General features: G+C 43.8%; 1 protein-coding gene across 3 annotated transcripts in view; it reads right to left on the reverse strand.

The window, feature by feature from the left end:
• The window catches only part of PARP4 (poly(ADP-ribose) polymerase family member 4), a 1988214-nt gene that overhangs the window by 1597669 nt on the left and 374792 nt on the right, over positions 1 to 15753 (reverse strand). For all 3 annotated transcript variants that reach the window (XM_086935217.1, XM_086935220.1, XM_086935219.1), the window contains exon 14: positions 7920 to 8103. In XM_086935217.1, the coding sequence (XP_086791343.1) occupies positions 7920 to 8103 (184 nt within the window). The remainder of the gene's footprint in view (positions 1 to 7919; positions 8104 to 15753) is intronic.

The raw sequence follows: 15753 nt of genomic DNA on the forward strand, positions 1-15753 counted from the left end.
AGAGTCTGCACTTCTGACGCAACAAGGACAAATGGTATTCCGACAGCCAGTGCCCTGATGGTGGCATGAGTGGTGGGGTTTTGAGGAATGGTAGGCTCAATCAATCAATAGGGGGATTCTGAAGTGCGCTACTTAACTGTGAGTGTCTCAAGGCGCTGGGGGAGGAGGGAAGCAGCTCAGAGTTGGCTGAAAAGCCAGGTCTTGAGGCTCTTCCTTAAGGTGTGCAGGGCGGCGGAGCGTCTGATGTTGACTGTGACTTTGTTCCAGGCTTTGGCTGCAATGTGGGTTACGGCTCTTCCCCCGGCTCTGATTCTGCGGATGCGTGGGGTCGTTGCTAGGGCGAGGTCGGCGGAGCAGAGGTTTCTTTTGGGTGCGTGGAAAGAGATTCTTTTGTTGAGGTCTTTGGGTCCGATGTTGTGGAGGGATTTGTAACATAAACATAAAACATAACATAACATGTACATTTGTAAAGCGCACATATCACCCGACGGTCTCAAGGTGCTGAATAACAGATGTATATTGTTACCCAACTCAATGGTACTCATTTTATCGACTTCAGATGGATGAAAGGCTGAGTGGACCCACCGGGATTAGAACCTGTGACCATAAGGTCGAACACAGGCCCCTACAGTGGATGCATTTGTCCACTGCGCCACCAGACCCGGTTGTAGGCGTGGGTGAGTAACTTGAAGGTTATTCTTTTTTTGATGGGGAGCCAGTGGAGGTTTCGGAGATGTTGGGTCATGTGCTCGAGTCGTGGGGTGCAGAGGATGAGTCTGGCAGCGGTGTTTTGGATGGTCAGGAGTTTCTGTGGTAGGGATTTGTTGATTCCTGCATAGGGGGCATTTCCGTAGTCCAGTCTGCTTGTGATGAGTGTTTGGGTGAAGGTCTTTCTGGCTTCATGTGGGATCCACTTGATGGTCTTGCGGAGGATGTGGAGGAGTTGAAGCAGGTGGAGGCGATGGCATTCACCTGGCAGGTCATGGTGGGTCATGGCTGTAACCCTGCAGTATAATCTGCAACACCCACGCGTCTGAGGAGAGTTCCTGCCATTCGGGTAGAAAGTGTCAGATCCATCCCCTTACCGGAGGGCATACTGAAAAGGTTTGGCTCAGATGATGAACTTAGCGGTTTCCAGGCAATCCACCATAACCTGCATTAGGATCCCCCAGCCTCCCCTGAACCAGAGGCAGTACTTGGGCAACTGAGTCCCACAGAGAGTGAGAGTATCTGCCTAGAAGGCAAGCCATATTGACCGACTGCAAGGCTAAGCTCAAGGAAGAGAAGATTTTGTTCTCAAAGGTTTTCAACCATTTATATTTGTTATCCTGAGGGGCAGTAGGGATGGCACTTAGGGTCATCCTGACCGTTGAAGCCTGCACCACCAAACTCTTGCAGGTGGGATATTGCGTGAGGAGTGTGGAGTCCCCTGCGGCAGCACGGCATTGACAATGTATGTAAATGTAAATGTATAGGCATTTATATAGCGCACTACTTACCCGTAGGGTCCCAAGGCGCTTCGACTGCTGCGAAACCCTTCCTGGCTTCCCTGAGAGATGGTCCCTTAATGGGTATCTCCAGGGTGAGACCAGGCATCCCCGGTGGTCTGGTGGGGCCGTTAGTGAAGATGAGGCAAGCTAATGCCCAGAGTTGCCGAGTGTGATCGCTGATCAGAGTGGGCACCGAGGCGAGAGAATTATCGAGTCCGCTGACCCTGGTCCAGAAACCTGCCGCGCCGGGAATCGAACCCTGGTCCCGGGCCGTCCTCTGCTCTCGGGTCTGCCGCCTCTAACCAGTGAGCCACACTACTTCACAAGCAACCTGATGATTCACAGGGACCCCAAAACTTGGCTTAGACCAGGCCCGCCACGAGGACATAATTGAGGGCTTCATTAAATCGAAGCCGAGCCGGTGTAGGAGTGGCCGGGCTGGAATACCTCAGCTAAGACATTTGTCTTAACATATATAACTGGGAGCTGGAGAAAAAGGACCTCCACCACCCTTCTCATAGCCATGGAAAAGGACAAGCTTTTCTCTGTGGTGGGGTGGTGGGGAGACTAACACAGCGTCTGATGAAGTGTCAGCCCCCTAGCATCCCCTAACTTCTCATACCAGCTTTCTTCTGGAAAAGATTGGGCTATGTCATCAGAATGGTCAAAGGTCCCCTACTCAGACTCTTCCTCAAGCGAATCAAACAACAGGGGGATCAGTGTCTGGCTCAAAGGTGTGTCTTGAGTCTATCGGCGACAGACTCAACCTCAGACGGGTTTGACGGAATGCTGCCTCATAATCAGAGAGGATGATAGGTTCCCCCTCCTTCCGCAGCGTAAAGGAACCAAGTCCCGGCATGGGTAGTGGAGCCATGATGGGACTTGGGACTGGACACGGTCCAGATCTGGGAAGAGATCCAGATGGTCTCAGCCGCGTCGGGGAAGGGCCCACTGACGGTAGTCCAGGTGTAACACCTCTCTGCTCCTTGGGGCCAGAAGGCGCGCCAAAGGGATATGGTTGGCCAAAGATGCGGGCCATAACTGCATAAAATTCCTGAAGCTGAGCAGTAGCAGCTCGGGATCTGGGAAACTCTGGGAGATGAAGATAGGGCGTTGACACCGGCTCGGTAGTTGAAGTGCTGGGTCAGGCCTACAAGAACAGGGGTAGCCCCACGCTCCCTCTGGTGATTTGGAAGGGCACTTCTTCTTTTTGGGCTTACACAACGATGATATCAACTCTGAAGGCGAATGGGTGCAGGATCGGCTCCAGAAGCACCCCCGAGTTCGTTCACAGGGTTAAGACCATGCTCAAGAGAGGAGTCTTACATTGCCGCACCACTATGAGCTTCAGCGGCCTCTCCTAAATCCCCTTCAGGTGCATCGACTGACAGTCTGAACAGGATATGGCATCATGGCCTTTCCCCCAAACACCAAAGGCAGACCAAATGGGGATAAATCACAGACATCTGCATGTGGCACTCCGCCTGCAAGGCTTGTAACCCACAGGTTTCAGAGGCGACATATCCCTAGCACTCAAGAATTTTTTTTTTTTAAAACATGGCTCGACAAAAGTCAAGAAAAATTGCTCAAAAAGTGACTGAGGTAGCTCTCCGGATCCGCAACTGTTGGCACAGAAAGAAAGGAACTAAAGTCAACAAGCTGGGGTGGCTCCTTTATAGGCACAACACACGTTACTCTCTAATAAAAGAGAGAGGGACCCTCTACCAAAGGGATGGGGTACCAACTATTGACAATGTCAAGAAAGCAATTCCCTTTGGACACATTAATCAAAACAATAAAACATACAGCAAAAATGCAGGCAAACTAAGAGCAGTGCACAAGTGACCCAAATTCTGAAACAACAAATAAACTTTCAAATGTACAAATTTATTAAAAATATAATTAAAAACAGGATAAAAATAAATGTATTACACTCAGGGGAAAACAGACAATATATGGAACAAATTATACTAGAAATTCATGACACAGGTTCCTAAAGCAAACAAGCAAAAAACAAAGAGAGGAATTCAGAAAAGGTATATTCAGCGTTAGTCAGAATAGTCCTTCAGAAATGTTGTGAATTCTCTCCCCCACTCCTCAACGCGTTTCGACGGGCCAACTCTAATGCAGCCGTCTTCTTCAGGAAAAAAATATATTAGCCGTCTTCCCCGAAATACTTATGAGAGGACTTGTTGGTCTAAAACGGGGCAGGAGGCTCCCGCTATTTTTTAATAAAAGGGAAAGCTTTCCTCCTTTCTTTAGCCGTAAAAGCGTGCGGTCGTAATACCAAAATTAGTAGTATTGAACAATCCTATCAATAGGAGACGCACATATTTAGCTGATTCTTCAAACCGTATTTCATCTATTGAAGTCAGCAGTTCTGATTAACACGCGGTAGTCAGGTTCTGTCTATTACGATTTTTCCGATAATGACCAGTTTAAAATAATTTTCACCAATTCTTAAATGACATGGGGATGCCTTCGTCTACCCATTCAATGATAAATGCAGCTCCTTTTTGAAGGAACCGGTAAACTTCCCGCGTGTATTCTCCGTGGTATGCACTCTGCAGAGTGCATACCACGGAGAATACCACCGTGGTAGGAGAATACACGCGGGAAGTTTACCGGTTCCTTCAAAAAGGAGCTGCATTTATCATTGAATGGGTAGACGAAGGCATCCCCATGTCATTTAAGAATTGGTGAAAATTATTTTAAACTGGTCATTATCGGAAAAATCGTAATAGACAGAACCTGACTACCGCGTGTTAATCAGAACTGCTGACTTCAATAGATGAAATACGGTTTGAAGAATCAGCTAAATATGTGCGTCTCCTATTGATAGGATTGTTCAATACTACTAATTTTGGTATTACGACCGCACGCTTTTACGGCTAAAGAAAGGAGGAAAGCTTTCCCTTTTATTAAAAAATAGCGGGAGCCTCCTGCCCCGTTTTAGACCAACAAGTCCTCTCATAAGTATTTCGGGGAAGACGGCTAATATATTTTTTTCCTGAAGAAGACGGCTGCATTAGAGTTGGCCCGTCGAAACGCGTTGAGGAGTGGGGGAGAGAATTCACAACATTTCTGAAGGACTATTCTGACTAACGCTGAATATACCTTTTCTGAATTCCTCTCTTTGTTTTTTGCTTGTTTGCTTTAGGAACCTGTGTCATGAATTTCTAGTATAATTTGTTCCATATATTGTCTGTTTTCCCCTGAGTGTAATACATTTATTTTTATCCTGTTTTTAATTATATTTTTAATAAATTTGTACATTTGAAAGTTTATTTGTTGTTTCAGAATTTGGGTCACTTGTGCACTGCTCTTAGTTTGCCTGCATTTTTGCTGTATGTTTTATTGTTTTGATTAATGTGTCCAAAGGGAATTGCTTTCTTGACATTGACAACACACGTTACATCTGACGAGGAAGGCATCAAAGCAGAGCTGTCAGCATTACCTACCGGCACGCAGAGGTACTGCTTAAAATTTTCTGGATTGAGTCTGGCACCTGGGGGGAAGTATTCTAAGGTAAGGAATCTTCGATAACCGCATCGCTGCTGCAGTGATTTTTGCTTACGCGGCTTTTTTCGAAAAGCCGCGTTAGATGACGAGCTCAGCTCGTCATCCGCACACGCCCCCCGTGGCGGATGACGAGCTGAGCTCGTCATCAGCATCGAAGGGGTTAAGAAGCCTCTTCCAGAAATGCAGGTTCTAAATCTGTCCTTTAACTACTCGGGTGCCCTGAACAGTGCTATTACGTCACCATTTTAGGGAGGTACGTTGGCACCTTAATCTCCACATTACACTGCACCTCATGGTTTACCTGACTTTTTTCAAAACAATATTCCTGAGGATACTCCGCTTGCCCTCTAATGAGAGCCTTTCACTATATCTTAAAATTTGGGCTTTAGTTAGAGAGATGGGTGGACATCTGCCAAAAAAGTGGCACAGGATTTAAAAAGTCTCAGCTAATTGTGGAAAAAAGGAGGGTAATTTCTTATTTCTGACAAAGTAACAAAATTATGTTACCTGTAATAGTATTCAATTTGGAATTGCTCTCCAAATCGCTTAGCTGAGACCAATTTAGTTACCAGAAAGCTGACTCCAAAAGCTGCTGCCTTTATTCTGGAATCCCAAACCTCTTCTCTGCCTCTAACAGTCATCTCACCATCACATCCAGCATTGCCTTCTACACCTCAAATCTCGATACCAGCATACTAATTCCCAATGTCACGGCACCAAAGTGCATACTGTAGGTATGTAGCATTTATTGATCAAAGTGGAAAACAAGACTCAGCAAAATTAGAAAGACCGCTCAAGGATCCTACCATTTCTCCCCAACCATTTTTACACCTTGGATCTGCACTGATATACATTTTCATACATACCTACTTCTCCTCTAACAGGATTTCAAGCTGGGAGAATACAAGTGCATGTCTGTGTGGAGTGGGACTAAAAGATCACAAAAGACCAGGAGGGATTGGAAACTTTGAACTGCAGGCTCTTGGCAGGTGTCTCATACGTTGAGGGCTAAGAACAGGTATTTCCAGATCAGGCCAGAATAGGGACCACAGTACCTCCTGGTCACTATAAAAGGGCTAAGAAATGGCAAGAGGGTGCCAGTCAAATTTCAGCTGGTTGTATTGCTCTCACTTCGTTTGTCACTGTATTGTGTTTCCTTCACTATTGTTGTGTTCATTTCCTTCGCTGGTTTGTCTCTCCCTTTACCCTGGTTGTCTTACCTTCCCTACTGCTAGATTTCTATGTTTCACAATCTTTGGTTGTCCTGTGTCCCACCGCTGAAACCTGCTTTGCCTGACAGTCCTCTAAGTGCTTACGGGTCTCTGGGTGTTTCCTGGTGTCTTTGCATCTCATTTTCAATATCTTCTTTAAAGTACCCAGGGAGTTCCATTTCCCTCCCTATATTCCCTTTCATGTGTGTGCCTTCAGCCCATATAATAATATTACATTTTCCTATTTGTGCTACCAGGACCTTAAGGCTGACTCTGACATTTCGTACTCCAATGCCATCCATTCTGGGAGTGCAGAGAACTCTGGTGACAGACTTCTCACTGGTGTGAACTTCTCCCTTGACTTCCCTTAAAATCTTAACCCCTCTTTCCCCGTTGCAGGTTCATCCAGAATGTCAGGTTATCTTTCCAACTCTCTGGAAGCCCTAAAGGGAAGATTGGTGGATTATTGTTTGAATCCTAATCCTAGCTCTTCCTCACTGGAATGGGTGAATTCCTGACACCTTCCAAATGTAATATATATGGCATAAGCTGAAGGAACAGCCCCAAAACGTATAAGGAGACAAAGCATAAGATCTGCAGCAATATGCCTCTACCATAAGGTGATGGATGTAGTTTCCAGAACCACTTAGAACTATCAAGACAAGACTTGGGAACAGCTTTTAAAAAAAAAATAAAACAGTTACTTAACATCCTTGTGTACGATGGATGAGCCAGGATATTTTGGAAAATGTATACTAGCTTAATAGGCTTGTCAGGCATTTCTTTACAGAAGTGTATTTCTTTGCAGCAATACTTGTGTTTAGATAAATCTGTGTCTGCAGAACACAAGATCTTCAAATGTCAATGCTGAGTCACAGCAAGAAATCTGCTCCACTATTCAGACCTAAAAGAGACGAGCCTCAAACAGTTGCAAGACTAGTCAACACCATCCCATTAACACTGCAGGGTAAGGCCACAGCATGCTGCATAATGAGATGGTATTCACAGGAGTCAACCTCTGAGTTCATTTGATTGATTACATACGAATAGACAAGCAATGTTTTTCTCATTCATTTTAGTCCATGACTGACCACATAGCATCATCTCACAAACCCATTATGTATCCAAACAAAGGCGCCTAAGTATGCTACACTAAAGCGCCATACACAATTGTCACATGTGAAAAAGAAACTCTGCAAAACAAATATTACCAGCACACCAATATGTTATCTTTGTGCACTGCATAGGCTGGGGATACCACTCGGGAGAAGGGATCACAACTGGTGGTCAAAGGATAGAAGGAGCAGTAAGGTAGATTCATGTTGTGACTGGAAGCATTTGGCAGAGAAAAGGGCAACTGGGGATTGGTGGGGGAGAAAAGAGCAAGAGGAAAAGGAAGTGAAAGAAAAGTGAGAATGGGGCATTTTCCCAAAACAGGATTTAGTAAAAATAGAGAGTAGCAAGCTAACTGTGTGGGAGGAATGTCAAAGGTTTCTTTCACTACAGATAGAGCTTTGAACAGTTAAATTTAGAGAAGAATGTTAAATACATTTAAAATACAATTTTGAACTGTTTAATTTGGCATAAAATTCCAAACAATAGCAATTGTGGCGAAAACATTTTAAGCAAACATACATAGTCAAGTGAATATATGATGAAAAATTCAGTGTATACTGTTTGATACCAAGCACAATACCTCAAAATCTGTGTCTAAACCAGGTGCTTTACGAATTCCGTGTACACTGTGATATCCCGGAGGTGGATTTGTCAAAGAAAAATCTTTCTTCTTTAGGTCAAGGCAATTTCCAAGCACCACCTCACAAATGACCAGCAGTCGCGAACCATCCGTCTGAGTTGGAGCAGAGTATTTCATGCTTGTACTGTGTAAATAAACATACCAAATGACCTTTGTGGAGACTGTTTTGATTTTGAATAATTAGTTAGAATACCACCACACCCATTAAACATTTATTAGATGGATATGGCATACTCTATTCATCTTAACTAAATAATAAAGAAGATAAAAAACATGCCAACAGAACAAACTACTTTTAAAGAGGGAGAGCAATTGTGACACTGAGAATCAATGAACTAATAGAATAATTTTGGGTTCACCAAGCTCGTCCAATCAATAATAATATTATAGCTGTCCTGATAACAGGCACAAACAAGTAAGAGTTAGGCTGTGAGGAACTGCGTACTTGCCTCTATCACCAGAAAAATAACACAAATTTTCGAAAAAATAAATCAAAATTATGCTAAATGCACTGTGTGATAACCGGAGTGAAGTCTGAAGGCTAGGGCATACCTCATGTTCAAAAAGCACTTGAGCTTGCAAAGGAAGTGGTGTGAGGAGAAAATGTCTCGCACATCACAATTGAATGGGAAACCCTCCAGATGTTTTCTGCTTTACCCAGTCTCCTACAGCAACATTAAAAAGGGAGAAACAGAAAACACAAACATTGGAATGTTCAAGTCGAAGGTTTATACCAGCCATAATGGCGCCAGGAGTCCAGGCACGTGGCCTACAACAATTTGGCCTGAGGCTCTTCATTTTCTTCAATGAAGCTCTCAACATTCCAGAGTTCTAATATAGCCTTATATCCTGCTTGCAAGGGCCACACTGGTTGTTAAAACGCCCTGAACCAAAGTTATAGGTCTGAGCTGCAGGCAAGGGCCTTTAACGAGAAAGATGACCTTTAACAACCAGTGCAGCCCGAGGCACAAGGGCTGTAAGGCTATTGGAAAATTCCACCCACAAAGAGTAGAAGGTTCTTAATTAAGAAGGGAGAAACATGAAGCAGAACATAGGAATGCTGGGAGCTCTGGGCTCATGCAAGTCATTTTAAGCCCAGAGCTACTCCATTGTCTTTAATCGAGCTCTCAACATTCCAATTTTCTATTATGGTTTAGTTGCTAAAAAACCCATCATAAAGATGGCCTGACACTGTTAGGGCTTCTAGGTTGGGAAGGGGTGTTTATTTCATTAGAAAAATTTAAGGAGCTGGGAAAACCCCCACCTCTTTGACATATTCATATATTTCAGCCTATGGCAGACAAGTAGAGCTTGATATACTGCCTTAACAGACTACTCATAGAACTCATACCCATCCCCAGAATTATGAAGTTGGAGGTGACTAAGGGACTGGGTGACCAAACAGTGTCACTGATTTACCAACACCAGTAATGACACTGTAATTCTTGCATTGAAACTCTGGAGACCAGATGTCAGAAGAAAAGTGTGCATATTGCTTCACCCTACATGTTCTGACATCTATGCATTCTGCATGCAGGAGGGTTCCGTCTACTGGTGCTACTTGCTCCACAGCACTCATTTCATTCCTGTTTAACAAGGATTTAGATATTCTGGATCTTATTAGTTTTACCTCTCTGTATCCTAGAGCTTGTGGAGCTCTGGCATTGTCACAAGCGGAGTCTCAATCCCTCATAGAAGCAGACGTTCCCTAATGTGCCCTAAAAGCTCTGCTGACCCTCCACGCCAGTATTTATAGCACCAGTGTTCTCCAATCTCACAACTTACAGAAGTCTACTGAGTGTGTCCGCCTCTCCAGTACGTGGAAACTTATCAGTAGACTCAGGCAAAGAAAGAGCTTTTGGCCCAGCCACTCACTAGGCCCAAACATTCTCTGTGACATTCTTACCCGGTAGATCGCCACTCATTCTAGAGTCACTCCCCTCTCTTGGATCCCCAATGCCGGGTAAGCCTCGCTCCTTCTTGCTGCCCCCTTAGTCGCAATACAAACCATTATGTTCTGCTTGCCTTCTGCCACGCCAACAAAGACGTTCTTTGCAATTCAGTTCAAAGTTCCACCTCAGTCGCACAGCCCACCCAGGAAACCATCTCTCTGCCAGCCAATGATCTCCTCTTTATCCAGTCTTCTACCACGTCTACATCTTGCAATTACTTCCAGCCTTGACGTTTTTGATCTACCAATAAATTTACCATCATACATTGCTTTTTTGCCACTAATTTATGGTGGTATTCTGCAAGATGCTTCAGTAGTTTACCGGAAGCAGTGGCTCTTACTTAAACACAAATAACTGCCCCCCACCCGCCTGTCCCATTCCACACAGTCACATCTTTGAATTCAAATGCCCACAAGACAATGGCTTTCATCCAGAGTCAGGAGTGTACTACAGATTCTAGTTGGTGCTTGACTGTTAATTACACATTGTGCACTAATTTCACACACTCATGCTTTTCCTGTTAAATATCTCCGGAGAACTTACATAGTGAAACAGGTCGAAGACAGGGAAAATGTGTGTAAAAAATGGAAAGGTGTAGTGATGGTTTTTTACGGAGCAATTTTGCTACATATTTATTTCAAGTAACATTGACTGATGCCAAATGTGTTTGAGAACATTTGGCCAGTTTCAGATAAAGTATGGTTAAGGGGACTTTCCATACTGCTGGGATTGTAATACAAAAGGGAATATATGTACAGAGTTGAAGATATGCCCTTGGATAAGGTGGGAGTAAGAAAATAATTCAGAGTAAAATCCAATCTAGTGGACAAGATATTTCACTCTCAGAAATGAATACATTTAATGAAACATGTAGGGATAGTAGACAAGTGTGTTATAATCTGTATTACTAATGCAGTAAAACCAAGATAATCAGTTTCTATGCTTTTCCAACGATGTTACACTTGCATTGCATGAGTGGGCGTTCCGAGGAAGCTTCTGATAAGTGTGTGAAAATAGAACATGCAAACCGACTCCAAGCACTGCTATAATAGAGCCTAATAATAGAAGTATAGAAGTCGCATTCCATGCCTTTTAATCCAATCAGAACATTAAAGGAAGGTGCATCACATGATTGTCGATACCAAATACATAACAATTGTTGCCATGCAGCCTTTGAGGCTCATGAAATCATCAAAAATCTTACTATACGTGTAAAACGAATAAGGAACATGGAAATCACTAAAGATAGTTTTAGGTACTCGTAATGACCAACAAGTAACGTCCCTGTTATCGGATACTGGGCCACAAAATGCCTGGTCCTCAATCCCTTGCTGGATACTCTCAGGGCGGTGGAACAAATAAATGGCCTCCTCTCCCCACCCATGGGAGGAATACACCAGGAATCAGATCTGAGAGCTGAGTCTCAAAAGCATTGGAGATTACTGTTGAACCCATTCAGAGGATCTCGAGGAGACACCTTTGAGATATGACGGTCCACTAATGAAACCCATGATTCATGGAAACCTTCATTGACTTCTAAAATGTTAGAGGAGCATTTCCATAAATTTAAATCTACCATTACACTGCTCTGTGTGAGACTGCACAAATCTTCCACAAGCCACAGAACCTGACAAAAAAACACTCAAGGGTACATACATAATGCCTGCTTGAAGTACTGTGTAATGATAACATTTTTATCAAATTTCACAAAAACATCAATCATGATATGCTTTATTCTGCAGGGAGAGAGAGAGAGTGGGAAAGTACCAGATTCAGCAACAATGCTGAATCTGGAAAACCTCCGGTGCTCCCTCAGATGGGAATGTGAGCCATATACATAGTGTTCCTCCCAACGGGGACTCCTCCTCCCTTCTAGCTCTACTCTTCAATGCAGGTTTGAGGTGCCATGTAGCACACAGAGTTGGCTCTGTCTCTTTCCACCAAGCAACTCAGCTACTTTCTAGCCACTGTTTATTGTGAAAAATTTTTACTTTTTGGGGGAAATTTGACACTCAAAACAGCTGCTGCGGGGTATTTTATCTTTCCTGGAGCATTGAATTTTTTTATTAGTGTTCGTCCGTGCAGCTTGCGCTCAGATTTGTTTTTTTTTTGCTTTTGCTTGCAAAACAACTTGAAATCATAAGAGCTGAAGTTTGTGTTCCCAAATATTTCCATAAGCTGACAGCAAACAACTAGCCATCACAAAGCTTTGTTGCATGTGATTAATGTCCGAAACATACATTTTGGCCACATGTCGCTTAGATTTAAGATGAAGATGTAAACATACTACCTTCAATGAAGACTGCTGACATACAGTATGTGTTTTTCTGAATTAACATTTTCCACTGTGTTATGTTATCCTATTTGTAAAGTGCAATGGTTACTCCAACAGAGTATACCCCAGGCTGAAATTCACTACTACACCAGGGAAATAGAGTTGACTCCTAAAGAACAAGAGATATTACAGTTGTCTGAAAAACCAAGTTTTTAAATTTTTCCGAAAGATAGTTTCAGACTGTTCTTGCCTTAGCTCAGCATAAAGATAGTTCCACAGTTTTGAGGCGTAATACCTGAAGAAGCGACCTCCCATGTGTGCTCTGGTTATTTTGAGACGATAACCAGTGAAGATCCTGCCGTCTTCAGATGACGAGTAGGAAGGTAAGGTTTAATCAGAAGGTTTAGGTAACAGGGATCTCTTGAGTTCATAATCCTGTGGCAAAAACAAAGTGCTATAAAAGAGATTCTATCCCTCCTCCGTATCCAATGAAGATGTCTCTGGTCAGAATCGGTAGGGGAAAACCAAGGGACTTTAAGCTGCAGCATTCTGAATGAATGAAGAGCTCTCATGCTGCTTTGGGAAGTCCCCAGGTATAGCACATTACAGTACAGTTTTCAGCCACATCCCGGAGTAATCCCATGATCTTATGAAGCATCTTTATGATGCCAAAACATACCCCTACCAGTTGACCATCTGATGATCAAAAGCATGATTGCTGTCAAACCAGATACCTTCTAACTTCTGACAACTTCAGACTACTTTTAGTAAATTGCAGACTTGCATTCGTTTATAGACGGAGGCTGTCATTTACTTGTTTAGTTATTGGCTAATTTGTGTTTTGCCCAGCATCCTCAGGTTTTGGCTTGTTTTATAAGATTGATGCATACATGTGTATTTTAATATTCTGTTCTTTACATTTGCTGTCAAGGTGTTATTGTGATTTATTCCTGAAAATGTTTTTTTGTGAAGTCAAAGAATAATTCCACACTAAAAAACACAGATCGCTGCCCTCATTGTCAGCGCTGATCGGTCCTAGAGCATTTTTCCCCTTAACTTTCAGCAATGCTGCAGAGCAGTTGTGTTGCTGTATAGCATGGCAAAAAGCCATTGACAAAGTCAATAGCATAGGAGAACCTTATTGGCTTTTCCAATGCTTGTTTTTAATGGTAACACTTCACAATGTTCTGGCCAATGCCAATAGACCATGCTATGTGGGTTGTACTGCGGAAAGAGGAAACGAAGGGAGATGAAAGAGAAACTTAGAAAATCAAAAAGGACAGAAGAGACAAATGGTAAGGATGAAGAAATGTTTAAGACAGAAATCAAGCAGTTAAAGCAGTGGTCCCCAAACTTTTTTAGGCAGGGGCCACATCAACTTTTCTTTCTGTGATGAAGGGCCGGGGTCAGTCTTATAACAGGAAATGATATGGGACAAAAAGTGACAACCAATTTCATTGTGGAGATTACAATGACATTTTTTGCAGCGATTTTATTTTTAAAACACTATCTCACAATACTACGTTTATTGCAGTATTATCCTTCTGTTTTTGGTACTTTTCTCTTGTAACACACTGACCATTTGCTACCTCTTGTTCACTTTCGATACTTGCACAAATGCCACCACTGCCCAAGTAACGTTTGTTCTTGTGACCTTCATTTATTGCAGTATTATAACTCTACTTGTACTTTGTACCCAGCATTCTGTTTCCTCAATTCAAGTATGTGATTAAATCCTGTGACTCAGATTGCGACCACCCATAGCTGCTTCAAGGTCTGCATATTGTCATTGGAGAAGTCTAATATACCTTCTCGTTCTCACCTGTGTGAAAGGCCCCTCGCTGAAGTGAAATATCTCGGACCCTAAACCGGAGGAACCGACACGCTTTCTGCACTGTGGGAGCTCTTCTATGCACTTGAAGGCCAGAGAACTCTGCACGTCAAAATCGAGGCGCACTGAGAGAGCTGGTTGCAGCCTCACAGTAACAGAATAGCATGGCACATTTCAAGTCCGGATTGAGGTGCATTTGGGCGCACTAACACTTGGATCGGCAATCTCTGATCCACCATAGCAGGGGAGCGGAGAAGTTTACAATTGTGGTGAGCTGGCAAAGAGCGCTGGGCACGGGATAACAGCGCTAGAATAGGAAAGAGCGCTGGGCACTGGATCACAGCGCTAGAACAGCAAGGAGTGCTTGGCACAGGATCACAGCGCTAGAATAGCAAGGAGTACTGGGCACAGGTTCAGTTCACAGCTCTTCAAAAGAAAGAGGTAATGGGCACAGGATCATTGCGCTAGCAGCAAGGGGTGCTGGGGCTGCACTAACAGAGGTCTATTCAACATCGCTGTAGTAAACATTGGGGTTCTGTGAGTCAGGGTACAGGTTTGGCACATTCACCACAAGGAGTTTCGAAGGTTAACACCAGGTGCTCTGGCCGAGCTGGGTCAGTTTCACAGGAGATGTTGCATGTAAGGTCGAGGTTAGGCACAGGGAGATGAAGTGATTTGCCCAGAATCACAGGATGGTGAGCGTCGGTGCCGAGACTCGAACCTGGTTCCCCTGAAGTCGAACGCCCTAGCCTTCAGGCCACAGTGGGTTTGCGATGCTCTCAATCCATGTAATACTAAACTAAATGATGTCGGTCTGAGGTGTAGTGGGGTGCATGGAGGTAAGGGGTAAGGCCTCAGTATTCAAAATTGTCATAACAACCCTCCCCCCCACAACTGTAAAGAAGTTACTGATGCCGGTAAGGCTTGAGGTGCACTTGCTAAGCCGGGCCTGGGACCCTAGTTTTAGAAGAGGGGTGTGTGAATGCTGCAGGTCAGGATTGAGGTTCACCGGGAGAGCCATGTGCCAAGAAAGCATTTTCAGGAAGGATACCCCTAACGGTCTGCTTTGTACTACACCGTTTGAGAAACACACGCAGACAACAATACAATTTAAGCAGGCTCTGAAAACGATGTACCCCTCTCGCTGGCTACGACCCTGAAATATACCAGAAAATGTATACTTGCAAGGCGGACCTTAGACAGGGCAGACTACAATTTGATTCTAAAAAGGCAGCCCGCTCTCATGAGAAACACCTGATCCTACCATGCCTGGCAACAGACTCACTTGCAGAGCCTAACACTGGTAAGGGGGTGAAGACACTAATTTAAAACAAAAGATTACTAAGTGAAGACACTTACAAATCGATGCAAGAGAGTTTGGCCATGATCGATGCAATGAGGAGATCGATGCTCTTAAGCTGCGCTTCGACTATGCTTAAGGAAAATCTGGAAGGACATGATGAATGGCTATCGGCAACTGAGTACCAGATTTCCGACACTGAAGACACTTTACAAAACATTTTAGGCCGGGCAAAGATCTTGAAAACCCGCCCTATGCAGATTAGCAACACCACTATATCACATTAAACTTCCGATCAGAAAATGGCGTCTTCCCCATGTAGGTAGGTAATGGGTAAAGGCCGCGCTACATAAAAAAAAGGAACATCAATAAAACAAGTCTCCACCATGGGCCCCCACCCACCCAGCTAATCACAC

Source organism: Lissotriton vulgaris, chromosome 8, assembly GCF_964263255.1.
Source record: "Lissotriton vulgaris chromosome 8, aLisVul1.2, whole genome shotgun sequence".
Lineage (NCBI taxonomy): Eukaryota > Metazoa > Chordata > Amphibia > Caudata > Salamandridae > Lissotriton > Lissotriton vulgaris.